This window comes from Mastigoproctus giganteus, chromosome 5, assembly GCF_048544385.1.
Source record: "Mastigoproctus giganteus isolate SK-2022 chromosome 5, ASM4854438v1, whole genome shotgun sequence".
NCBI classification, from domain to species: domain Eukaryota; kingdom Metazoa; phylum Arthropoda; class Arachnida; order Uropygi; family Thelyphonidae; genus Mastigoproctus; species Mastigoproctus giganteus.
The window spans coordinates 92,503,792-92,531,117 of NC_143579.1; the positions used below are offsets into that span (position 1 = coordinate 92,503,792).

The window sequence follows — 27,326 nt, forward strand, 5'->3', positions numbered from 1 at the left end:
ACTCGAGTAAATAATACAAAGCTTTGAGATAACAGAGGAAGAGAAAAAGCAGTATGTACTGGAACTTAAGAACAAGTCTGAGCTTCTGCAGACTGCTCAGGACCAAGATATCGACGAGGAATATTACAACTTTCTGAAAGTGATAAAGCCCAAGAAACCTATAGGGAAAAAGAAATCCAAAGAAGAAAAAATTAGTCAAGAAACACTTGTCATGATGAACCGAAGACGACAAATGAAAAGCAAGAAAAACACTGACAGGGAGAAAATTGAGTATACTGAGTTATGCATTAGAAAGAGACTCAGAGAGGACATAAGAAGATTTAACACAAGAAAAGTAGAACAAGCATTAAGGGAAAACAAAGGATTTAAATCAGCAGCCATGAGCAGTAATACAGAAAGACAAATGATACTGAAACTGAAGAATAGCGATGGTGTACTTATAAACAGCAGAGAAGGCATAATTCAAATAGCAGAAGACTACTATAGAGAATTATACAAGGAGCGAGGGAATGGTACCAGCAGTGGGGAAGATGGATTGCAAAGTAGCAACACATACAACATACCCGATATTCTTCCTGATGAGGTAGAACATGCATTGAAGAAAATGAAGAATCAGAAAGTCCCGGGGGAAGATGAAGTTACTGTAGAGTTGTTAAAATTGGGAGGGAGCAACATAACACAAAAACTGGCAAGGCTCTTCACAAAGTGCATTAGAAAAGGTGTGACGCCTAAACAGTGGAATAATGCAATCATAGTTTTGCTGTATAAGAAAGGAGATAAATCAGAAATTGGAAATTATAGACCAATTAGCTTGTTATCCCACATCTACAAGTTGTTCACAAGGGTCATTACTAACAGATTAGAAAGAATACTTGATGAGAATCAACCGAAAGGGCAAGCTGGCTTTAGGACAGGATTCTCAACTATGGATCACCTTCACGTAATATCACAGCTAATGGAGAAAGCAAATGAATATAAAACACCATTATGACTGGCATTTGTGGATTATGAAAAGGCATTTGACTCCATACAGCATAAGGCAATGTTTCGGGCACTGCAAAGACAAGGCATAGATACCCCATATATTATGATTTTGAAGAAAATACAGGGCTTTCCAATAGTAACGCTCGATTTTTGTAACGCAATAAAACAAATTGTGAGAGTGATAGTGATCTATTTTTATTTTTATTATGAAGTATATGTGTTAACATTATGTTTTAAAAATTATATCAGATAAATGTCCGCCGCGGCTTTGTCTGGTTTGGTTAATCCTGGATACCCAATTGGTGATGACGTTATCGCATAAAAGTGGTTCAATTTCAGCAATAACGTGCCTAATGTTGGCCTTTAAGGCGGCAACCATCCGTGGTTTGTTAGCATAGACTTTGGATTTTAGAAAGCCCCAGAGGAAAAAATCCAGTGGCGTTAGGTCGCAGGATCTGGGCGGCCAATTAACGTCACCATTTCACGATATAACGGAACCTTCAAATTTCTCATGCAATAGTGTTACTGTATCACGTGCCGTATGGCATGTAACACCGTCTTGCTGAAACCAAATGTTTGTTAGATCGATTCCATCCACTGCAGGCCAAAAAAAATCTCTTATCATAGCCCTGTATCGCTCACCGTTGACCGTAAGTGCCACTTCTTCTTCGTTTTCGAAAAAATACGGACCGATTATTCCGCCGGACCAAAGTGTACACCATACCGTAACTTTTTCGGAATGTAGTGGGACCTCATGAATCTCCCGTGGGTTTTCGTCGCTCCAAATTCGGCAATTTTGCTTGTTAACAAAGCCACTTAACCAGAAATGAGCCTCGTCACTAAACATTATTTTTCGCCCAAAATCAGGATCGACCTCCAACTGCTCTAGCGCCCAATCAGCGAATGCACGCCGCTGCGCATGATCATTGGGCTTTAGTTGTTGGGTTAATTGCACTTTATAAGGGTGAAGCCCTAAGTCCTTATGCAGGATTCGCCAAGTTGTCGTCGAAGACAGGCCAAGTTCTTGAGCCCGACGCGGAATGGACCGTTGCGGATTCTCACGCACACTTTCCCGGACTGCAGCAATATTTTCAACGGATCTTGCGTTTCGCTGACGTACAGGCACTTTCAGATTTGCCACAGACCCAGTTGCTTCGAATTTGTTTATTAAATGGCGAATTGTGGATTCTGAAGGACGTTCGTCGACACCATAAACTGCACGGAGTGCACGAAAAGTTTGACGAATAGAACATTGGTTTTGATAATAATTTTTTACAATTTCGACTCGTTGCTCAGTCGTGTAACGCTCCATAATAAAATGCAGAGACTAACTGAATACGGCTACCAAAGATACCACCTGTGTGACTGTCGACTTCGTCATGCGCTGTTGCCAAACATCGAGCGTTACTATTGGAAAACCCTTTATATGAGAGTGCTACCTCCTTTATTAGACTAGACTAGACAAAGACAGTAGCAAATTTAAAATCAAGAAAGGAGTTCGACAAGGAGACACAATATCTCCGAAGCTGTTTACTGCTGCCCTTGAGGAAGCTTTCAGAAGATTAGACTGGTTGCAGAAAGGAGTCAATGTGAACGGAGAGTACCTAAACCATTTACGATTTGCAGATGACATTGTGGTTATAAGCCACGATCCCAAAGAATTAGAGTTAAATCTTAATCAGTTATGCACGGTTAGTAAGGATTTTGGACTAAAGATGAATATGGCTAAAACAAAAGTATGGCATACTTGTTCATCATACTTTTGTATGATGAACAAGTATGCCACGGAAAGGGAAATAATGATTGAAGGAGCAGTAATTGAAAAGGTGGAGTCATATACTTATCTGGGACAAGTTATTAGCTGTAATAATGATAAATGGCTGGAAGTCAAGAGAAGAATAAATTTTGGATGGATAGCATTCAGGAAATATAGTCACATACTGAAGAGCAATATCCCAATTTGTCTGAAACGTAAAATAATGAATCAATGTATACTCCCCATGATGACTTATGGAAATGAAACTTGGGCACTCACCAAAAGAATGGAAGAGAACTGAGAACTACACAGCAAAGAATGGAACGAATTGTATTGGGAATCAGACTGTTAGATAAGAAGAGAAACACATGGATTAGGCAGCAAACTCAAGTAAAGGACATTCTTATCAAAACTAAAGAACTAAAATGGTCTTGGGCAGGACACATAGCTCGAAAACATGACAGATGGACTAAGAAAATAACAGAATGGTACCCAAGAGGAGCTAGAAGAAAACCTGGAAGACAAAAGCTGACATGGATAGATGAAATTCACGAGTTTTTGGGTAGTAAATGGATGGCCAGTGCTCAAAACAGAAGGAACTGGAAAGTTGCTGGAGAGGCCTTCATCCTACAGTGGATTGAAAATGGCTGATGATGACCCTTGAATTTATTTAAGCTGTCAACTTCCACAAAGACAGATGGAAGTTTGTTCCAGCAATCAACCATTTACCCGCTGGCTAAAGTCAAATATCTGCACATCTATTCTACAACTGTCTTTTCTCAATTTCAATTTATGCCCTCTCAGGCATGGAATCTGAGTAAGAGAAAGAATCCCATCAGAATTGAGCTTGCTCAAACCATTCAAGGACTTATACACCTCAATCAGATCACCTCGCAGGTGCCTAATCTCCAGATGCTGCAATTTGCAGAACTTTCTTGGTAAGAGGACCGTTCGTTCCACTCACTAATCTCGTTGGCCTTCTCTGTACTCGTTCCAGTAGCTCAACATCTTTCCTAAAATGAAGCCTCCTGTATTCAGTAATCAAGGTATGGCCTGACCACTGCCTTATACAAGGGGATAATTGCCTCCTTATCCCTGCTAGAAAAATTCTTATATATATAAATGACACGGCCCCATGAGCTACTCTTGCAGCATGTCTGCAATGCTCAGAAAACTTCATATCTGACTGTACAATTACCCCAGGTCTTTTTCATCCTCCACTACCTTGAATGTAGTTGCTGTGTTACTCTGGGGTTACTGCTGCCCATATACAGTATTTAGCATTTTTCAATGTTAAACTTCAGTTGCCACCTCTCAGTCCATCTGCTCCAATTTTCTAGATCCTGTTACAGCAGCATACCATCCTTATTGTCATTATCAACCCTACCAACCTTCATATCATCTGCAAACTTGAACATTAAACCTGATATACCTTCATCAGTATCATTAATAAATACAGAAAACAACAATGGGCGCAACACCGAACCCTGGGGAATCCCACTAATAAAATTAGTTCATGAAGAGCAGTGTCCATTGATTACCACTCTGTCTTCTCCCACTCAATCATCCTTTTACCCATTGTAGCAACTTGCCCTTAATGCCATACTGCTCCAACTTGTAGTGTGTTCCATGTGAAACAGTATCAAAGGCTTTCCTAAAATCCAAGTATATGATATCAAATTATTTTTTGCATCCAATTCCTTTGTGACCACATCACAGTATCCAATCAAATTGGTCAGACAAGGCTTCCTCTTAACAAATCCATGCTGCAAATCCATTCTGATTATAGTTCAGAAGTCGGTAATTACTCGTGTCACCTTTTGATCCCCTTTGTGAATTGAGGATACATTTGCACATTTCCCGTCTATAGGGACCACCCCTGAGTCCAAGGATTCCCTCATAATCATGGCTAAGGGCCTGCTTACTTCCTTTGCTGCCTCCTTTAATATAATTGGATAGATCCATCAGGAGGAGAAATTGTTGAAGTTTAACTTCAGCAATTTCTCCTTCACTTTGCCCTCAGTTATTACAAAATCATTTGACTCCCTGTTAAAGTTTGATAAGCTTCTGGCCTCCACTTTTGTACAGAATTCCTCCTGTGTGAATATAGTTGCAAAATACTCATTCAGTTTGTCAGCTACCTGAGCAGAATCCTCAACAATCGAACCATCAATATCAAGTGACCCAATCTGATTCATCCCCTTCCTTCTAGAGCTTACATAAGTAAAGAAGTCTTTACCGTATTTCTTTTCATCCTTTGCCAAAGGTTTCTCATAGTCTGCCTTTGCTTGCCTAATGTCCTTTGTGACTTGATTACAGACCATCTTATATCTAACACAGGCATCTGTTTCTTCTGATAATTTATATGCGTCCCGTGCATTTTTCTTCTCTGCCACGAGTCTGATTAGTTCATCTGACATCCACTTAGGCCTGAACTTGAAACATTATTCTTAGTTGGTACGAAAAGCCTAGTAGCTTCCACATTTAATTCCTTGTATACTTCCTATTTAGAATTTGCTGTTGGTAACATCATCAGTTGGTCCCACTGTACAGAATTTAAAAAATCTCTTAGACCACTGTTGTCACATTTATGAAAGCAAAAACCCTTCCCTTTACTCTTTGAGTAAATCCCACATCAGTACACTGTGATCACTGCCACCTAGTGGTTCCTTTATCTGCAGACTCTTATTGCATGAATAATCATTGCTGATAATCAGATCAAGAGTATTACTCCCCTGGTTGCCTCTCAAACATGCATATTATATAATAAGAACAAACAATATTTAGTATGAGCAGTCTTGCCATTCTTATCAAAACTAAGAAAAAAAGAGGGAGGGAAGAAAGAAAAAGAAAAACTTCCCAGCTGCCTCACTTTCAGTGCAGAATGATTTGAATTAAATCAATATGAAGAAATAATACACAATATACTGTACTGATGTACAAAATTCACAATCAGATATATGGTGCATTCTGTACACCACAGATTCTTTATGACTATAGTTCTCCAATAAAAAATACTTCTGCAAGTTGAAATTTAAGACTGACTGGAGACATTAAATTTACACTGACATAATTCTAATAGATATTTTAATACTTATGTTTAAAATGGGTGTGGCTAGCTGGGTTCAATGCAACATAACAACTTCATTAGGACTAATGAGTATATAATAAAGAATTCTAAATGGAAAATTGATACAGAAATCTAAACCAAATTTGTATCATCATTTATAAGTCATTTTAATATGCTGATGTAAAATATATCTTAAAGAAGTAAAAAAAAAAAAAAAAAAAAAAAACCACTTACATCACCAGGTGAAAAGAAGCCCATCTGGTAGAGCAGTTTATTATTTAACATTTCCATAGCTTTTCGTCGCACAGAAGATATTTGATTAGTCATTAAACCTTTGATTACAGATATGAATTGATCACTTGGTAGAAGGGCATTGAGCTTAATGTAAAAGATAATAATATTATCACACACTGAAATAATTGATAATGTTTATAACAGTATAAAAAACTAAATTAAAAACTGATGTTTTTGTTTATTTATCACAACTGCTTCATTAAACATTTGATTTTTTAGTAACATTATATATTTTTTTGTTTGAAAAGTGTATGGTTCTATTTTATTTATTTATTTTTTTTGGTAGTTGTTAGCGCATCGGCTTCTGTGGCCATAACGCACCTCCCAAGGTTTTTGCAGTACTTTGATCCAATCCCGAGGCGGGATTCGAACCCGCGACCTTTGGGTTGCCAGGCAGGCACTTTACCTACCCGGCTATCCCGGTCGGCGAAAAGTGTATGTACCTCTAATCCCAAATTCCTTTCAAATAGTGTCTCCTTGGGCAGCAACCTATATTTGTGAGAAAATTGTAAAGTTGAAAAAGCAATCCAGGATGCTGTTTTACGACACCGTGTTTAGCTTTCATTGTAGTACTATGGCGCCTCCGTAGCCAGGTGAGCAGGAGCGGCAGTGCGTAGCACACCCTTCTTGATTAGACCGGGTTTTGAGTCCATGACCACCAAATACGGAGGATGTGGACAGATCAGGGAATGACCACCACATATCCCCGGAGCAATATGGCCTTAGTTGCTAATGCTCCTAAAAACCAAATAACATAACGTAGTACTATGCTCTTCATGAGCATCTTTGAAGCAAAAATCTTTTAAAAATTGTTTTAGCTAAGCAAAATAGAAAATGTGCACATTATAAGATCCTGTGAGTAAGATTGATGCCCTAATACTGTTATATTCTGTTTAATCAAACTGGACATGTACAACTGCACTGTCTAGTAGCAAAATATGCCCCTCTTGAACCCATTTTCCTGGTATTTTATTTCTTCACAGTAGAATTCAGCCTCTTCAAAATGACTGCAAGGACATTTTCAATAGGTTGGATTAAAAAACAACTTAAAATATCTGAATGAGTAAGAGAACATCATTTTGCCTTTGCCCCTGTCCCTTTGTAATTTCTTTCCACATCATGACATCAGTGAGTTTGAGTTCTCTGTAATTTAGTTTGTGGATTATACAAAACAAAAATACGAAGCATACAGTAATATAGACATTTTTTTTTTAAAAAATGTATATATTACTGTTATCCTGTTCTGCTTTTTCAGTGCAAATAGGTGAATTTGTACACCAACAGTTTTCAGTTTACTGAAACTCTCAGCTGAATGTTTGAAATACCCTTTGTTCTTAATTCTCTTTAGAGAATCAAGAAGGAAACCTATTATTTGATGCTTATCAAGGGAAAACTAATCCGATTGAAATCTATCATTTACTTTTTGTGTTAAAATAAAAAAAAAAAATAAAAAAAAAAATTTATTGCACTTCCATTGTTCGATTCTTTGTACTAAGTAACTCTCCTTTTGGTGACAAAAAGGTTGCTAAATAGTTAGTTAATAATTCCTTAAAGGTCATTTATAAATTTTGCAACAAGAAGTATTTTTTTACAATTTTCAAAGCTGGAGTTGTCCTGGGGCAAGGAGGTACTCAGAGAGCCAGTATTGAGGCGGCGGTGGTGGGGAGGTGCCTGCACGGAGTCTTGCACGGTCCTCGCCTGCCAGTCACTTCTCCAGGAAGAAGTCGGAGTCACTTCTTCCACCCTTGTCATTCACAACAACTGGAAAGACTCAAATAGACAACGTTTTCTTTAGTTCCTCAGTTTTAGGCCAAGCTGGGGTACTAGAAACTTTTTTCAGTTACCTATATAAAGCTCTCTATTTGAGAAACTACACTAATGACCATTCGTGACTACGGACCATTCATCCTGAGTGCCTGGCACTCAGTATTTGACCGATTTATTTTTTCTTTTATTTTTGCACATGAATAAATATACTTTTTTCACACTCTGTTATGTTCATCATATGAATCCCCTTTTCAAATATCAACAGTGTTTGCAGCAATTGCCTCATTACATTTGCACTGCATGAAGAGCAGGATGAAAGGTATAACATTTCATCTTGCTCTTCATGCACTGTACCAACCTCAGCATAAGGAACAACACAATCCTAATAAATGACTGGAAACGACCAAAACCCTTTATGAAAAAATGAAAAAAATCCAGAAATGAGGACTTAGACACAGAGGATCTCCCAAACTCAGAAACAAGAGTATTACAGGGGGAAAAAACCCCAATAATATTGAGGAAATAAACAATGAAGACCTTGATACATGTCCCCCAGGGCCCCCCCCCAGCATGAAATGGGCCAAAAAAGGGAGAAACCAAATGGAAAACAGAGAGTGCAAAGAAAAAGAACCGACAGCGAATAAAACAGAGGAGGAAAAAAGGTTTAATTTAAAAATGACACTGAGGATCCCATAAAACAGATTAAAGAACTGAAGCGCTACCTAGAAAACTTCCTTCACAAGCAAACTAATAGAATAACATCTGCAGTAAGGCTGCAGATTGTTAATTATTGGGCAGTTTTGGAGCAGAGAGTCATAGAATTAAATACAGAGAACAGAGAACTAAAATTCAAAATAGAAACTGTGACTGAAGAAAAAAAATACTTATAAAGAGATGAACACCCTAAGTTATACCGAAGTAGCAAGGGCAAACAAAACAGGTCAATGAGCCAAAGGAAACACCCAGCAATAAGGACATTAACATAGTCATTTTAAAAGAAGGCCTGACTTAATCTAAAAGTCTAGTGAAGCAGATAAAGAAATTGTAATAACCCAACTAAAGCCATACCTAAAGGATATTAAAATTAATAACACGAGAAAAGTGAGAGAGTCTACCTCTGAGAAGGAACTGCTAACAGATACAGGTAGTTCCCGATTTGACGAGTTAATTCGTTCCTAGCGCAAACTTGTAAAGCGGGAATTTACTTTTCATATACATAATGTTAAAAATAGGGGTTACATTCGCAACATCTCTCTCTCAATTAGTTAGTTAATTAGTTTGTTTAAACACTGATTGATTTATCCAAAGAAATGAAAATGTAGCCTGTAAAATCAAGCAAATTATAATAATGAAATTATTCATGACTTACAACAAGTGTTAAAGAATGTTTATTCTTCATCATCATCGACTAAATGCACACTTGTTGATCATTCATTATTGGCTCGGCACTCGTTGGTTTGTTGCACAAGGAGTTGTCTTCTTCAGAAATGCTTCAAGAGGCATTTGTTTCCAAGATAATCTTCTTTTCTTTATAAATTTCAATAGCACACGTAAGCATTTTTTAACGGAACGCACAAATTGCAACTAACATGATTTGCATGGAGTAACAAGTTTATGAAGCTTAAGAAAAAGGAACGAAGAAAAGATTTTGAAAATTTATTTGTTTTTGATACGATTGAATATTTCAGTGAAGGGGAACTCATATCATCGTAATAAACGACCCAATTCCAGCTATCGGTATTTTTTCAAATGCAATAACATGGAGTTTACTACCCATTTATAACTGATTGCACTAACAGAATAGACCAATAAATCGGAAAGTGCAAATTGTTTTTTGGTAGTGACCTCCAGAAATGTGTTTTAGAAAAATATCACAAAAGCATTCAAAATTGATTCCTATAACAGAACATATGGTAACAATGAAAGTGTAGTGCATTTTAACGATTTGAATTGGTAACTAATACAATTTACGCTATAAAAATGACCTTTTAGAGAGTTATATAGTGAAAATTTCAACTTCCGAGATCGTGGAACGAATTACCAAAAAAACAATGTGTTATTGGGTTTACATTATGATATTTTCACAATACGATGGTGTCTCTGGAATGGATTAATATTGTAAAGTGGGAATAGACTCTATCATATAGCTATGAGCGTGGTTTGAAATGCACTATTTATCAATGTTTAACATTCTTTGCAATTCCACATGTTTTGCAATTAGCAATTAACGTTCATATTTTCGACTTTGTTGATACTTGAGGGGAAAAAAACTCGCAAACCCGGGAACTTGTAAGGCAAAAACTTTTAAAGCGGGAACTGCTTGTTATATATTATAAAAACTAATAATGAATATAGACAAGTTTGCAGAGTTTTAACTGAAAAGAGCCACAAAGAGCAGGGAAAATGGCCAGTTAAATATTATAGTGGAAATTTCCCAAAAGATTTGGAAGCATCTATAATGACAGCAGAGAATCTATGCTAGCTGGACCAGACACATGTAGGGAGCATTTCCCTATACAAAGATGCTTTAATTGCTATAAATATGGTCATACTGCCAGGGACTGCAGTATGACCATATTTATAGCAATTAAAGTTCAGAAAACTTCTGTCTGTGGTCACTGGCCATGACTACAAAAACTGCAAAAATAAAAATCAGCAGCCAAAATGTGCTACCTGCAAGGCAGCATGGCTTGCTGACTATTGCCACAATATCAGGGATGACAAATGCGGCTATAGCACTAAAAACTTTGCCCAATTGAATGCTCAAAGAGCAAGAATAGTTGTTGAGCACATGTTAATCATATAAAACTCAAATTAGAAGAAAATGATATAGATATCTTGTTACTACAAGAACCCTACACACATATGAGTATGGTTCAAGGATACCCACAAATCATAGAATATGCTTCAGGTGTCACTTATACTACAATAATAGTTAAAAAAATCTGATCTTACTGTCACAAAGGTGGGTTACCTCTGCTCCCCAGTGGCAGTGTGTGCACATACCACGACTGCTGTGGGACGGTTTTACATTATTTCTTTGAATTTCAGAGCAGGTGCAAATCACCTATTGATATAAATAAATCACGCTATTGAATATCTAAAGTAGTTACAGATTTTCTACCTAATGCTAACATTATTGTGTGTATACTGATGTCAACTGCCAGTCAACCTTATGATACAGCAGTGTGGAAGACAGAGGAGGCGCGCGCGCGCATGCACACACACACACACACACACACACACACACACACACACACACACACACACACACACACAATGGCCAGATACTTACTGAATACATAATTACCTCCATATTTTAAATATTAAATCAATCAAATAGCCTGCCAATCTTTAGCAGCACCATGCAAGAGAGAGAGTGACATTGATGTCATTCTTGCTACAAATACAATAGCTTATAAAATTGCAGACTGGTGTGTTCAGTCTGCTTGGACCACATCAGATCATAGAGCAATTACTTTCAAACTAAATAAAGTTACAAAGAGCCCACCTCCTGTTGGATATCAAAAGATATAACATAAAGAAAGCAAATTGGAATATCTTCATGGGAACTTACAACAGCTGAGCTGCGAAAGCAGGAAAATGAGTGGTCTAAATCAAACAACAATTATAGCACAGACAACCATGCACTGATTACGACAAATATCTTAATAAAAATATCAAACCTGTCTATCCAAAAGAAAAGAACCAAGGAAGCAGGTAGTTCCCCGGTGGCGCCCTGAACTGACTATACTCAGGAACAGGGTTCACCAGCCCGAGAAGACATTTTCAAAGAGCCACAACATCTAGGCCACAAATGAGGTTGATGCACTGAGAGATTCTTATGGAACCTGTCAAGAACCAACATACTTCCCTCATTAGAGAACAGCACTTGGTGGGAACTTCTGGAATGCTAACCCTGGGGGGGGGGGGTCACTATTCTGTTGTTGTCTACAGAATAGTAACCAGCAAGTTGCCTAAAGGAGATGTAATAGAAACTACAGTTAAACCAGATAGAATGGCAACCCTGTGCTGGGCTGAGTCTGGAGATTATTCACCTACTCAGATTGACATTATAAAAGAAAATATGAATATGAAAATGCCCACATAGAGCCTCCTTTTACAACAGAAAAATTAGAAATAGCTAAATAAAACCAAAAACAACAAAAGCCTGGTTTTGATCTCCTAGAGGTTGAAACCATCATCAAATTAGATGAAATAGCACAGATAAACTAATAGCCTTACAACCACTGTGTGACAGAGGGAACATTCCCTAATATCTGGGAAAAGGCAGCACTAAGATTAATTGTGAAGAACCCAGACAAACCTCCCACTGATCCAAAATCATACAATAGCTTTGCTGCTGGTAAAAGGGAAAATATATGAAAGACTAATTTTACATTAGGATATCTGTGCATTATACAGAAGAAGGCTTTCACTCATATAATCAGTATGGTCTTAAGCAGGGAAAATCTATGGAGAATGCCATGCACCACTACTGACAACAGTAAAAAATACATAGGAAAAGTATATGTTGGCAATTTCTATAGCCTTTGCTGAGGCATTTAATTCACTCTGGTGGCATTGTATCCTTAGGAGACTCTGCCAGACAAATGTCCCACAAAACTTCTATAAGGTAATAAAACAGCTACCTTAAAGACAGAAATGTCTCAGTTCATACAAGGTTCCAGGAATTGATACATGCTGTGAACAAAGGTTGCCTTAGGGCTCAATCTTTAGCCCTTCTAAACAATTGTTCTAGATGAATTTCTGGCCTTAGATCTGGGTCCAGTGGAAAGCCTAGCTAGTCAAATTGTGGATAATTTGATTCTACTTGTAAAAGGAAACACAAAAGTGGTAGTAGAGCAAAGATCGAATGCTACCCTCATGCAACTGCGGGTACAAATGCACACACATGCTCAGGATATCACCTGAAAAAACTAAATCCATACTTTTGAAAGGAAACCTAAGGAGATCTCCTCAAATTAAAATTAGATAGAAAAACGTTATCAGAACTAATATACCTAGGGGTTGTTTCTGACTCAAAATTAACTTTTTATCCACATCTGGCATGCTTGGCAAAAAAAAAGTGAGAAACTAGGCAGGCATGGTTGCCAGGATCAGTTGGGCTGACTGGGGGCCCAAAAGAAGGAACCTGGCAACTGCATACCATGCAGTGTTCTTGACTGTCATCACCTATGGAGCCGATGTATTTACCCACACAGCCACAGTCAGAAACAGGAACAAATTAGAGAACAATACTTCTCAATATCACCAGAGCATGCTGCACTATGAGCATTCCAGCATATGCTGCAGATGTTGGCTGGTGTTCTCCCACTTAAGCCAAAAGAAGCCCAAAAGAAGCTTATATTACAAACTTAAAAAGAGCATATCTTAGAATTTCTGGGGATAGTCCTTTACACAGCCAATACCATCAAGGCTGGGGGAAAAAAAAAAAAAGAGAGAGAGAGAATAGCCACAAAGCTCCATGAGCTATGGCAAACAAACTGGGAGCAGGAAACCAGAGGTCTTGTTACCAAAAGCAATTAGCCCAAAAGCCACCAAAGTGATACACCCCTAGACTTTCCACAACATTTATATTGACAGGTCATGGCTCCTTAAAGGCTAAATTAACTTCCTTAAGGCTATTGATGGCCAAAACTGTACCTGTGGAAAAAGTAAAGACTGGTCACACATTCTACATGAATGAATAATTTATGTTATCCCAACAAAACAACTAATACTGGCTCTCTACCCAGGAGACAAGAACATTTATTTATAACAGAAGAAAATAATTATAAAGCCTTCACAAGCTTTACACAAAAAGTATTCGAAATGCAGAGAAATATCCAGAGGCAGGCCTTACGGCCCCTACAGCAAAACAACAATCCATAACCAAAGTGCCCATGTCACTCATCAGGCTCAGATGATGACATTTTAACAGACAGGGTAGGTGTATTCGGCTCCCTGACAGATATCCAAATCTGACTAAACCTATGGTGACTATGGTGCCTCCCACAGGATTATCCTGCCCCTAGGGGAAGACCTGGGGGGGAACGGCAAATAAATAAATGCAGGGGAGGGAGATGTACAGGCAGTGAGGAAGCAGGTTAGGTGAAAAATATAAAATATTAGTAAGCAAGTAGCAATGTAAAATGATGAATGAAAGCGTGTGATAGACTTTAGTGAATGTGCTAGGCACATTCACTCAAGGTAGTAGTGAAACAGGAGTTATGGTAAGAGAGAATAAATGTTAGTTTTGGTGAAAGAAAGTGAATGAAGGAATGAATGTAATTGGCTGCAAAAACACATAGTTAACAATAATATATTTACAGTAGCCTCTCAATTTTCTGGGATAGACAATAAAAATAAAATCCCAGATAATCCAAAAATATCAAAAAATGTTCAGCAACATACCTAAAAAATATGGTAATTGATAAAAAACTTACCATGCCATTTTCAAACTTTTGAATAATTTAAAGTTTTTGTTCAACTGAAAGCACAACTCGCATTTACCCATCATTTTTGCAATTTTTAAACAAAAAAGGCTGAAATTTAGAATATGGTACCCCTCGTGTTACACCATGAGACAGAACAGAATGTTGAATGAAGAACATGAACTGAGATAAATAGTTGTAATTAGAAAGGGGGAAAAAAAGAAAAAAAAACCCCACTTATTAGAGGGGATCATGTTTTTAATTGACTTTCATTTTTGTTTAGTGAAAAAAAGGTTAGATTTTTACTTGACTTCAAGAGGGATTCAAGTAAAAACCGGTCATTGGCCACGATCAGGGGATTACTGTGTTCTCAAGTTTTACCCAAAAAAAAAAAATATATTTACTATAAAAAAAATTTCAACACTCCTGACAAAAATAACGAAACAAAATTTGTCTTTTTGCGGTGGGACAGAACAATCCACGAGATGTGCTAAAACAAACCAAACATTTGTTCTCTTTCTATTGTTTTTTTGAGTGGTGGGTGTGAAGGCAGCAGGGTTTGCAGGATAATAGGTACATTCGTCTCCCGATCACGACTTATAATGCAGCTTGCTGTCGCTTATTTATGACTTACAAAACATCTGTTTATACCTTTTTTATTTATAATTTGAATTTTATGATTTCCAGAGGATATATATATATATATATATATATATACTTTGGAGTCTTGAAGTGTTACAGTTAATCTGACCCTGGTAAATTGAGTGTGCTGTATTTAGAAATGCTAACACAATTTCAAGTATATACTAACAACAATAGCACACACTTCATCCCCACCCGGCTTTCAGGATCTGCAGCTGGGGCTGTAGTATGTAACTGAAAAGTATTAGTAAGTTAAAGTGCCTGGGTTGTTATTTATTTGTTATTTGTTTTTTTTTTTTTTTTTTAGGAGCATTAGCAACTAAGGCCATATTGCTCCAGGATATGCGGTGGTCATTTCCCGACCTTTCCGTATTTGGTGGTGACGGGCTCGAACCCCGGTCTAATCAAGAAGCGTGTGCTGCTCCTTCCCACCTGGCTACGGAGGCGCCTAAAGTGCCTCATTAACAGTAAGAAAGAACTGAGTAAATGAGATAAATGCCAGAAGCATGAATGAGGGTCTCTGAGTGTAAAAGGGCACAAATCATATATTGATTAAGTTTAAGTATTTACTAACCCTTAGTGTTTATTCTCTATCATCCATGTGGCTACTTAAATTTAATTACTAGATATTTAATATATTAAGTACATTATTAGAAGATGAAATGCACAAGGCATAATTTCTTATGGATTTAGGTAATTAACTATATAATATTGGTGTAGATACACCAGATTAAACCCATAAATTAGGACTACGTGTGTAGTGTGGGCATCGTTTTAATTGTATCTCATATTGTGGGTGCCTTCACAATGAGAAAGCTGGTGTTGCACTACTTCAAATAAATAACGCTTCTCTGGTAGAGAAGACTACTGTTATTTATTTTCAGTGGATACCACCACCCAGACGATTGTTTCGAAGCTAGTTGGCTTCATTATCAGTGGGTGGGCAGGTACCCTGGTAATGCAACATGCCATCACAGTTGCATCTTGGTGGTGGTATCCACTGAAAATAAATAACAGTAGTCTTCTCTACTAGAGAAATGTTATTTATTTGAAGTAGTGCAATACCAGCTATCTCATTGTGAAAGCACCCACAATATGAGATACAATTAAAACGATGCCTTGACATAAATTTGAACTACATATGTAGTTTAAATTTATGGGTAAACTCTGGTGTATCTACACCAATATTATATAATTAAGTACATTGTATACCACTGCATCCTCCCCAGTGTAAGAAAAAAGATGGATGTGTATGTTGGGTGTGGGGGGGGATTTATAACTTAACAGAAAGGTAAGAAAAAAGCACAAATCATTATAAAATGTAAGAAAATATTATACAGTCGGTCCTCGTATAACACGTGTTTACATTACACGAATTCAATCATACACGATTTATAAATAGGGGAACGTTATCTTATATAACACGAACCGAATTCGCTTATGCACGATTCGCCTTTGTGTTTACAAGAAATGGCAGTCGAACGCGGCTGAACACAACACGATAGGAATGAAGAAGATTCTGAAAATGTATTTATGTGTTTTGTATCAGTGAAGGGGAAACACATTTCACCATAGTAACGTAAAAACCAACACAATTCCAGCTATCGGTATACATAATCGCAAATGCAATTAGATGGAGTTTACTACCAGTTTATAACAGATTCCACTAGCAGAAACGAAACTGAAAATTGTTTTTATTGTTTTATGGTAGTAACCCCCAGAAATGTGCTTTAGTAAAATGTGGGGTGTTAATAGTGTATCTCGGCCTTTACGGTGTTGTTTATTCAGTTGCTATACGCGCGCAGCTTTGTTTATGTGTATTAAGCGTGCCTCCTCGTTTTGTAATTGCGCTTTATTCCCTAAAAATTAGTAAAATACTTAAAAGGTGTGAAAAGGAAGCGTCCTGGTGAAGACACTGCAGATTCAGAGAGAAAAAAAAAAAAGCAATATCGATAAACAGAGGCGGACTGGATCAAAAATTCTTACCCGGGAAAAGTTATAGTGGCCTCATACTACGGTTTATGGCCAAAATCACACCGGCCTCCGGCCCACCGTGGTTTCCTGGGTAAGGCTTATGGCCAGTCCGCCTCTGTCGATAGAGAAAAAAATATGAAATTGTGAAACGCTTTGAGCAAAATGAAAGACCATGTTATATTGCACATGCTACAGGCCTAAATGAGGCAACGCCGAGAATTACAAAGAATGCGGAGAAAATACAAACAACTTTCATAGCGGGAACAACTCAAAGTGTAAATAAAATCCATTAGATTAAGACAAGAATTGGAACGGCTGTCATCTGGATAGAAAATCAAAGTCGTAATAAAATACTTACGTATTACAAAATACGTAAGTATTTTATTACGACTATTTTATTTAATATAATAAATTTTTTACGAATAAAATACGTATTTTATTCGTAAAAAATACTTTTTAGTATTAAAAAATACTAAAAATACTTTATTATAATATAATAAATAATAAAAAATTATTTTTTATTAATTATATTATAATGAAAAATATATATTATATTTTTATTACGTATTTTAATCGTTATAAAATACGTAAGTATTTTATAATGATTAAAATTACTCGATTATTTATTGTGTTTGTAATGTTTTGGTTCCAAATGTGTGTTCAATCTTGGGTGGTCGGCACCTAACCCCACTTTTCCCATAGGGCCTGTTTTTTATATTGCACGATTTTGCATTGCACGAGGGTTTCTAGGAACACAACTATCGTGCTATACGAGGACAGGCTGTAAAACTAGAATGAAAGCAGAGAGTGAATGACGATCATGAGTGAACAAAACTGCCTTTCCTCTAACATCACCCCCCCCTCCCTGGTGGATGAACCATTTACGGCCCTTGCCCTTCCTAGGAATGGGCAGGGGCTATAATGAATCCCACACCATGCCATGGCTACTTAGCCAGCATGGTGTGGGTTGCTGACACTGGCCAGCACGGCTTGTCCCCCCCCCCCCAACAGTGTGGGATAGAACACCAACACAGGTGCTCCAACATAGGGATCTCTTTCCCTATGATTCTTCATCCCTACACCTGGGCTGTTCTCTCACTCACTCCCCCAACCTGGGTGGCTCCCTTCCACCCTTCACCTGATGGGTAACCCCACTTCCAGCTGTCTACTCCCACCCCAGGGCAGGATGGGCACCCAGTTCTGGGCCTCTTCTATCCATTTTCGGAAACACTTTGTCTGGAGAGAAAAGTTCCTCATTAACAGCATTTTTATTTTTGGGCATGAACATGAGTCCTCTTCGGACACCTTTCTAATACAAGGATTGGCTTTAGCCCTGCTGTCCCATTCACATAGAAAGTAAGGAAATTTTGTGTAATATAACTGTTCTCCAAGAATATAGAATTCAGCATCAAATTTGGTCATAGCATTGAAACTCTTTCACTAAAGTGAAAACATTGACTGATATCAGATCTGTTGTCTAAAATTTGCTTCAAAGTAGGAGTGTTTTGGGCTGCATGCCCTGAACATGGTTTGTCATACTCTATCACTATTACTATTAGCAAAACTTTTCAAGAAAGCCGCAGGCTTTTTATGAAAAACAAAACAAAACAAAACAAAACAAAAAACATAGCACTGAAACTCTTTCACTAAAGTGAAAAAATTGACGGATATCAGATCTGTTGTCTAAAAATTGCTTCAAAGTAGGAGTGTTTTGGGCTGCATGCCCTCAACATGGTTTGCCATACTCTATCACTATTACTATTAGTAAAACTTTTCAAGAAAGCTGCAGGCTTTTAATGCATTGACAAAAAAAAAAAAAAAAAAAAAAAGTAGAGAAACAACAAATTATGTACTTTCCTTCTTATTAAAAGTAACTGTCCAGCTGGCATTTGAATTTCTTCAAACTGTCAACCTCGACTAACTGCAAAGGCACAACTTGTTCCAGTAATCAATGTCTCATTGGCTAAAAGAAACCTTCCATGAATCTAGTGTAAACCACTTCCCTGTAATTTGCATTTATGGCTCCTAATTCTGGAATTCTTTATAACAGTGAAAATTCCATCTTCATTCATTTTATTAACACCTCTCAGAGCCTTATAAAGCTCAATCAGGTCCCCTCTAAGGCACCTGGTTGGCAAGTTCTGTATCGCACATAATTAGTCTCCTCATACAGTCAATGTTTGCTGATCTCACCATGTGAGTTTCCCATCTTTGGACCCTTTCAAGAAGGTCAACATCTTTTTTTCAGATGAAGTCACCATACTTGGACACAGTATTTCCAATGCTGTCTTACAATTGGCTTATGTAACAGAATTATGACCTCCCTATCTCTACAGGATAATGTTCGAAAAATCACTGACAAGACACCAAGGGCTTTCCACCTTACAACTCTTTACACCAATCAGAAAACTTCATATCTGTCCATGTTGTAACTCCTAGATTCCTTTCTTCCTCTATTTTTTTAAATTCAACCCCAAGTGTATAATTTATTTTGAGGTAGCAACCTCAAAATAAATGCACTTTCCTTCAGGCAGCACGTGGAATTTACTACAAATCTTTGCTGTTCTCCAAGTGTAAAACCTTGCCTTTTGCTGCATTAAAACTTAGCTGCTCAAGTCATTCTGAAGGAGTGTTGCTTGGCACTGATCATTAAGAACTCTACAAATCTTTAAGTCATCTGCAAATTCTGACATCCATCATGCCTTTTATCCTTTCATTGATGTCATCTTCGTTTCTGAAAATCAGAAACAACAGTGGTCCAATCCTTGGGAAACCCACTTGTGACGTTACACCAATCTGAAGAATATCCATTAATCACAACCCTCTGCCTCCTGCCCTGCAGCTACCCACCAATACGTCTTAATCTTTCCAACAATTCCAACATATTCCAGCTTATACAGTAACCTCTTGTGAGGAACTGAGTCAAATGCTTTGCTAAGATCCAAAAAAACCTATTTCAATATTGTTCTCTACATCCAGCTGATGAGTAACTGTGTCAAAATAGTTTACTAGGTTAGTTAAACATGATTTTCCCTTTAAAAAGCATGTTTTGTGTTCTTCAGAATGCCATTTCTATCTAAATGTCCCAGGATTATACTCTTAATCATTGCCTCTAGGATTATCCTTACCACCAATGTCAGACTAACTGGTCTATTGTAGTTACTAACTTCACTCTTAGAACCACCTTTATGTATTCGCAATACATTAGCACATCCAGTACAAAGATGCCCTCATAATTAACCTCAATGGTTCAATATACTCTCTGGCAAGCTCCCTCAAAATTACTGTGCATACTCTATCAACTCCAGGGGCCTTACTTGCCTTTATGCTTGAAATTGTTTCTAATAAACAGTCGCCTGCAATTTCAAAATCACTAATTTCATATGGCTCAGTCTCACTTGCACAGCCTCTTCAGTAAAAACTGATCCAAAGCACCTATTCAATTCATCCACAACATCAGCTGGTTAATCTAAGGCTTTGCTACACCAGGTATAAAAGAGTCTGATCTGATTCGTTTTCTTCTTTATTGTATTCACATATATGAAAAATTCCTTATTTTCATTATTTGCTCTCTTAGCCAGTGCTTCCTCATATGCTGCCTTGGCCTCCCTAACCTTATCTGTAATACTATTACAGATCAACATGTAGCTGTTGTAGGCTTCAGTACTTTTCGTCACTCTGTAACTATCCTATGCTATCTTTTTCTGCTCTCTTAGACCGGCCAGCTCTGCATTCATCCATTTCAGCATCCTCCTCATGCAACATTTTCTGAATGGTATGTATGCATTCATGGCTTCTATGATTTTTGATTTAAAAATATTCCATAATTCAAATGTATTCACCCTTACTTGGCAATCTGCCCACTTAATAGATACCACATATAGTGCCTTAAACTGTCATAGTCCCCTCTTATGAAATTAAAACACATGCATTTACCTTTAACTACTGCAATATCATTCTTCATCTTCCAACTAATGACTGCTTGATCAATACCTGCCAATGGTTCTTGTACTTTAAGCCCAGTGATGTCATCTGGTTTGTGAGCAATGATGAGGTCAAGAATATTCTTGCCCCTAGTATTTTCTCTATCATGCTGGTACAAATAATAATCAACTAGTTTATTTAAAAAAATTAATTTTTCCGATGGTGAGTTTCCCTTCATCTTATTCCAATCAATCTGGGGCAGACGGAAGTCACCCATAATAAAACATTCATCTTGCTTGCCCATTCCATCTGCATGCAGATTCTTGTTTTACTCTTCACAATCTTATGGTCTGTAGATTACTTCCACTCTCATCATACCTTTGCTTGCTACTAACCCACCTCACACATATTCTATGCTGACAGATGTAACTTCTGACTCAGCAAAGTAGCCTGAGCACAAAATGTGCTCAGGCTACTTTTGATAAGAAGAATGACCCTATCGCCCTTTCTATCTTCCCTAAATACATTATACGTGAAACTCATCACCCCCAATTTCCAGGTGGCACAACATTTCTGTTAGTCCTATTATATCCTAAACAGGAGTTTGAATTCAGCCATTTTATTGACACAACTTGTAACATTTCTGTAGAACTAAAAGACCACGTATTCTTCTACAGTTACTGCCTTGACACGCCCCTTGAAGTTATTTAGACTTGTTACCTTAACTTTATTTTCTTGCTCATTTGTAACATCGCCACATCCCAGAACATCCTGCCAACATTGGTTGTTGCAGCTACAAACAGGAACTCTTGAGGTGATCCATATCTTCAGATAAATGTGGATCAAAGCACCCCTTTCCCCCTTAACTGTCAATTTCTCTGAACCCTTAAGGTATCCTCAATACTGACAAAAATACTTGCACCACCTTTCTTCAAATGAACCATCTCTACAAAATATCCTTCTGCCTATAAGTGCGGGTCACACTTATAAAACTTTAATCCCTAGACACATACACAATTTGATCTAACTAACAGCATTTTTTCAGCTTGTTCCTATAATAAAGATGACAGTCAATCATGATATGCTGGATTGTGAGTTTAATATGACAGCTTGGGCAGAAAGGTGGATCTGGGAGAAAAAGAAGATAAAACCTTAATCTTGTAAGTATAACTTCTTTACTCTTTGAACAGAAACTGGATTGCCAAGACCGGAGATTTGGTTTGATCTGAAGGAGTTTGTTGCCTTCCTGATTTTGCCAGATGGTTTGCCAGTGATTTATCCTTTGACTGATTATGAAATTTTTGTAATTTTAAAAGAGGCATGATCTCAATGGAGGGCACTATGAACACGAGGATATCTAATTGCATTGCAGAACAGATATAGCAATGTTGTATGTTCACTCATGGACATTGGTATTTTCAAGATATTCAGAGTAGTTACTGCTTTCACATTTTGAGGAACATGAGGAAGATTTGAAGCATCCTGTGGAGGACATCTATTGCATCTCACCATTTCTGTTATTGCTCAATCTTTACACTAGTTGTTGAAGTTTAAAGTAATTAACTTCATGATTCATCTTTGACACTTTGATAGCCCTCAAGAAAATGCTTATGCCACTTTTACACTTGCCAGTGTTTTACTAAATTCTCACCATATATTTGTTGCAATGTAAACATGTCATGCATTGACCTTTTAAACAGCATACAAATGTGAATCTGGTATATTCCTAAAGACAATGACATTTAAAACCAGAATCTAAAGCATTATCTTGTCTATCAAACATGTCAGAATTTGCACACCAAGTTCATTTATTGTGGTTTATCAGCATGAATTCATCACTTTGATTTAGAGACCAAATAACAAATCACAGTTTGGAAATATGTCATCTTTGCCCTCATAGGAAACTTTGTATGTCACTGTCTCTATAGAAAAAGTTATAGGAAACAGTATTCAGAGATTTTATGGACTTCTCAATTATGTATATAAAATAGATCTTAAAAAATTTTGATAGTCTATAACAGAGCTATGATGTTCACTCAATACATTCTACATTGATTTCAATATTTGTAGAAGAATAAGATAAGTTTACCTCAATATGATATGCAAAACACTTCCATGATACTCTCCAGAAATTAAAATGAATAAAATATTAACACAAAATGATTACAGTAAAAAAAAAATAATAATAATAAATAAAATAAAATAAATTACATGAAAATTCTACTAACGTTCACCATCCATATCTAATCTCTGATTCGTGGTCTTTTAGTAAAAGTGCATGCATGAAGACAAATAATCTCTCTATTTAAGATTCAACTCATGCATACTCCGTAATTTATATTCCTGTGATCACAACATACGGTTGAAAAGCTCTGCCAACTTCAGGAAGGAAAATCATTTTTAAAAATTTACGTTAAAACTTTTTAATTAATTTTTTACTGTAATCATTTTGCGTTAATCTTTTATACGTTTTAATTTCTGGAGAGTTCTATGTATCATATTGAGGTAAATTTCTCTTATCCTTCTACAAATACTTAAAAAAAAAAAAAAACGACAAACAATTATGCTGTAACATAATTCTTAATGCTTTTTAAAACGAAAATGAGCAAATCTGATCTTGTACTTGCAAACAAATATTTTTACATTCATAAAAAAATATCTTAAATTAATATTAATAAGGATTAAAATGAGTAAAAAAATGTGCTTGTACCTAGATGAAAACAAGCTCTGCATGCATAAAATTAAAATATTTAACTGATAGACTATCAAATGACAGATAACAGTGGATACAAAGCAAGTGTCAGATGCATGTTTTCAGATTGGTAGTTAGTAATAACACTGATTAGTTAATAAATGAATTACTTTTCTGTATGAATACAGAATTACTTCTGTATGCAGTTCATAACTCTACAAATCACAAATCTGTTCTATCATTAAATAAAAAGCTACATCTGAAGTGCACTTAAAACCACTCTAAAACTCCTTGAATCCACCCAAACTAAAACATTCATGTTAACAATTATAATTTTCTTACAAAATCATCCCAAACATTAAGTTTCGACTGCATGCTTATCTAAAGGTATCTCCACTTTTACACTTTGCATTGGTCTTCTGAATTCATCTTTAATTCTAATTCTTTCTCCCAAACTAATCTGAAAACACATTAACTAGCCAGCATTCATTCATTCATTCATTCACAGTTCTATTCCAATGAACCAAATCCTTCTTCTTCATTTACTCCCCATACTTCTCTCCTCTAGAGCAACCTTCCTTGGTATATATTTCTGAAAAATTACAACACCTACAAATTCAGTGTTAATAAATTTCTTCCAACTTCCCAACTCTCAATCAATTCATATCACCTTTTGTGTTTAGGGAAAATTAATTAAAATAATAAAATACCAAAAAATAAAATAAATCTATAATATATATATTAGATAGTATGAATCAGAGCTGTACTACTCAATATGTTCTACGTTGATAATAATATTAGTAAAATAATAAGAGGAGTTTACCTCAATATAGTGCGTAGAACACTTCCGTATGATACCCTCCAGAAATTAAAACGGAAAAAATGAAAAAAATCGACAACTTACCGGTACATTAGAGTAAAATATAAATAATTAAATGATCAATTTAACACAATTCAAATCAATTTAAAACAATTAAAAATCAAATTAACACAATTAAAAGAATCTAACAAAAATATTCAAAACGATTTTCCTTCCTGAAGCTGACAACGCTTTTCGACCGTATGTCGTGATCACAGGAATGAATTTTCATTCCTGTGATCACGACATACGGTCGAAAAGCGTTGAATTTTCACAGGAATGAAAAGCATTGTCAGCTTCAGGAAGGAAAATCGTTTTGAATATTTTCGTTAGATTCTTTTAATTGCGTTAATTTGATTTTTAATTGTTTTAAATTGATTTGAATTGTGTTAAATTGATTATTTAATTATTTATATTTTACTCTAATGTACCGGTAAGTTGTCGATTTTTTCGTTTTTTCCGTTTTAATTTCTTTTAATTTCTTTGGAGGGTATCATACGGAAGTGTTCTACGCACCATATTGAGGTAAACTCCTCTTATTATTTTACTAATAATATATATATATATTGTAATAAATATAGCAGATAAAGATGGCAGTGCAAGTCACACAGAAAGCCAAAGGCCAAAAGGAAGAAGATAGAAATATGAGAAACAGAAATATGAGAAAATGTAGGTTAAATTGAAAGGTAGTAACCTGCAAAAAAAAAAAAAAAAAAAAAATTTAATTAAATTATCAGCCAAAAAAAAAAAATGCTCCCATTTCACCCCTCCCATTCATTACAAATGCCTGCCCAGCTCAGCCTTAAATTTATTTAGGCTATCAACTTCCACAACAAAAGATGGAAGTCTGTTTCACCAATCAACCACCTGCTGGCTAAAAGCAAATTTCCACACATCCATTCTACAGCTGTCTTTCCTCAATTTGAATTTATGCCCCCTCAGGTTCTTAATCCGAGCAAGAGGAAGAATCACATCAGCATTCAGCTTGTTCAACCCATTCAAGGCCTTATACACCTCAATCAGATGACCTTGCAGGTGCCTACTCTCCAGGCACTGCAGTTTGCAGAACTTAATTAAATCAATTAACTTATTATTAATTTATTTATTTATTACTTAAATAATTAATAAATTTAATTAAAAATAATTATATTAAATTAAATTATATATATATAAAATAAAATACCTTGTCCATTAACTCATACAGTTTTTGAAGAAGCATTTTCCAGAATTTGAAAGTTTGTTCAACATTCTGTTGAATTATATGTGATACTCGCTGAATATACTGAAGAACTGCTCCAAGCATTCTTTGATATAATGGTCCCATATGTTCTGCTTTTTTAGAATTCATATTAACAACCTAGGAATATGAAAAGAAAAAAACATTTTAAGAAGGCATGAGGTGAGGTACTTCCAACCTAAATAAATTATCTTTAAGTTAAAAGCTAATGGCATTAGAGTTACAGTGTATCTGTGAAACAATATCTTAAATATCTGTTGCAGTCTTTAGGTGATTACTGGAACTTAAATTGAGTAATTCATCCTAAAGGGAACAAAAAATTAAGCATTAACCTTTCTGGTATTTCAAAGATTTGATTTATCAATAATAAAATTAGTAAATGTAATTAATAGGGGTTTTTTTTAATTATTTTATGAATTTAGGAGGCAAACAGTATTATATGGATAAAAATGTCCAGTGAGAAAGGGTACACTAAAAATGATACAAGAGAAAAGGTACACAAAAAAAGATACAAGGGAATGTATATGGTTATTATCTATGTGATAGTTGAAAACACATTTTGAATGAAGAACAGTTTACAAATTTACATGTTCATACAGTACAGAGAAAAATGGACACTTTTCTTTCTATAGCAATCAGCAACATGCTTGGCAGGGTGTGGCTTGAAATGCACATAATATGTAACTGCAGGGCAAGTCCAAATGTTTAATTATTATTATTATTATTACTGGCCATATAGTGCAAGGAAGCCTGAAGCTTATGCTGCATTAGCCAAAAAAAATTTCTGAGTTACCCTTAGAGAGAGAAGGGAATCACCAAGAAAGAGAAGAATGATGATATCCAGTTCAAGACCCTGAGTGCGGCAAGCCCATACTCACCAGTGTAGGGAGCAAATGCTGAACCTTTAAACTATCAGTACAAATGCAAGGAATATATTATAATTTTATGTGTACTATCAGGCCCACCAAATCAAATTTTTTATATACTTGCCTGTAAATTTAATAAATTTAAACTATATACTTGAAATTTATATTTAAACTATATAAATTATATACTTGCCTGTAAATTTAATAAATTTAAAAATGTGTCCTTTGAAATAAAAAAACAAAAGCAAAATTTAAGTTATAAAATAACTCAAATTTAACCTTAAATTTCAGACTATCCTAAAACATGCAATAAAATAATAAAAATCCAATTAATTGAATTTTTATTATTTTATTGCATGTTTCAGGATAGTCATCTGAAATTTAAGGTTATTAAGATTAATTATTTTATTGATAAAAAATAAATCGAAATCAATAAAATAAAAATGTTGTGTGTGTGTGTGTGTGTGTGTTTGCATTTGCAACAACTGTTAATAAAAAAAAAATACTTTTTACTACTGATATAGAAATGTATGAACATTAAGCCTTTTTAAGTTATTTTCTTTTTTAACTGAAACTTAATAAAAATTTATTCATGCCAGGAAATCATTTTTCTCCTTATTTGCAGTTTCTGTTTCTTTATCAAATACGGATTCCTCTTCATTTATTATTAACTGTATAGCAAAATTTTCTGTTATTTCACCAATAAGAGGTTATTGATCCATATATGTTTTATCAATCTCAATAATATGCTAGCAGCACTCATCCCATTCTGAAATGCCAATTTCAGAACTTTTTGTTCAAATAACAATCTAACGTAATCTAAT

The 27,326-nt window shown here is 35.8% G+C and overlaps 1 protein-coding gene across 1 annotated transcript in view; it reads right to left on the bottom strand.

Moving 5' to 3' along the window:
* l(2)k09022 (HEAT repeat containing 1 homolog l(2)k09022) overlaps positions 1-27,326 on the bottom strand; it is a 447,482-nt gene that overhangs the window by 125,441 nt on the left and 294,715 nt on the right. The window contains exons 30-31 of the mRNA XM_090374601.1: positions 25,583-25,756; positions 6,045-6,188 (exon numbers count right to left, since the gene is read on the bottom strand). Of these exons, the coding sequence (XP_090230727.1) occupies positions 6,045-6,188; positions 25,583-25,756 (318 nt within the window). The remainder of the gene's footprint in view (positions 1-6,044; positions 6,189-25,582; positions 25,757-27,326) is intronic.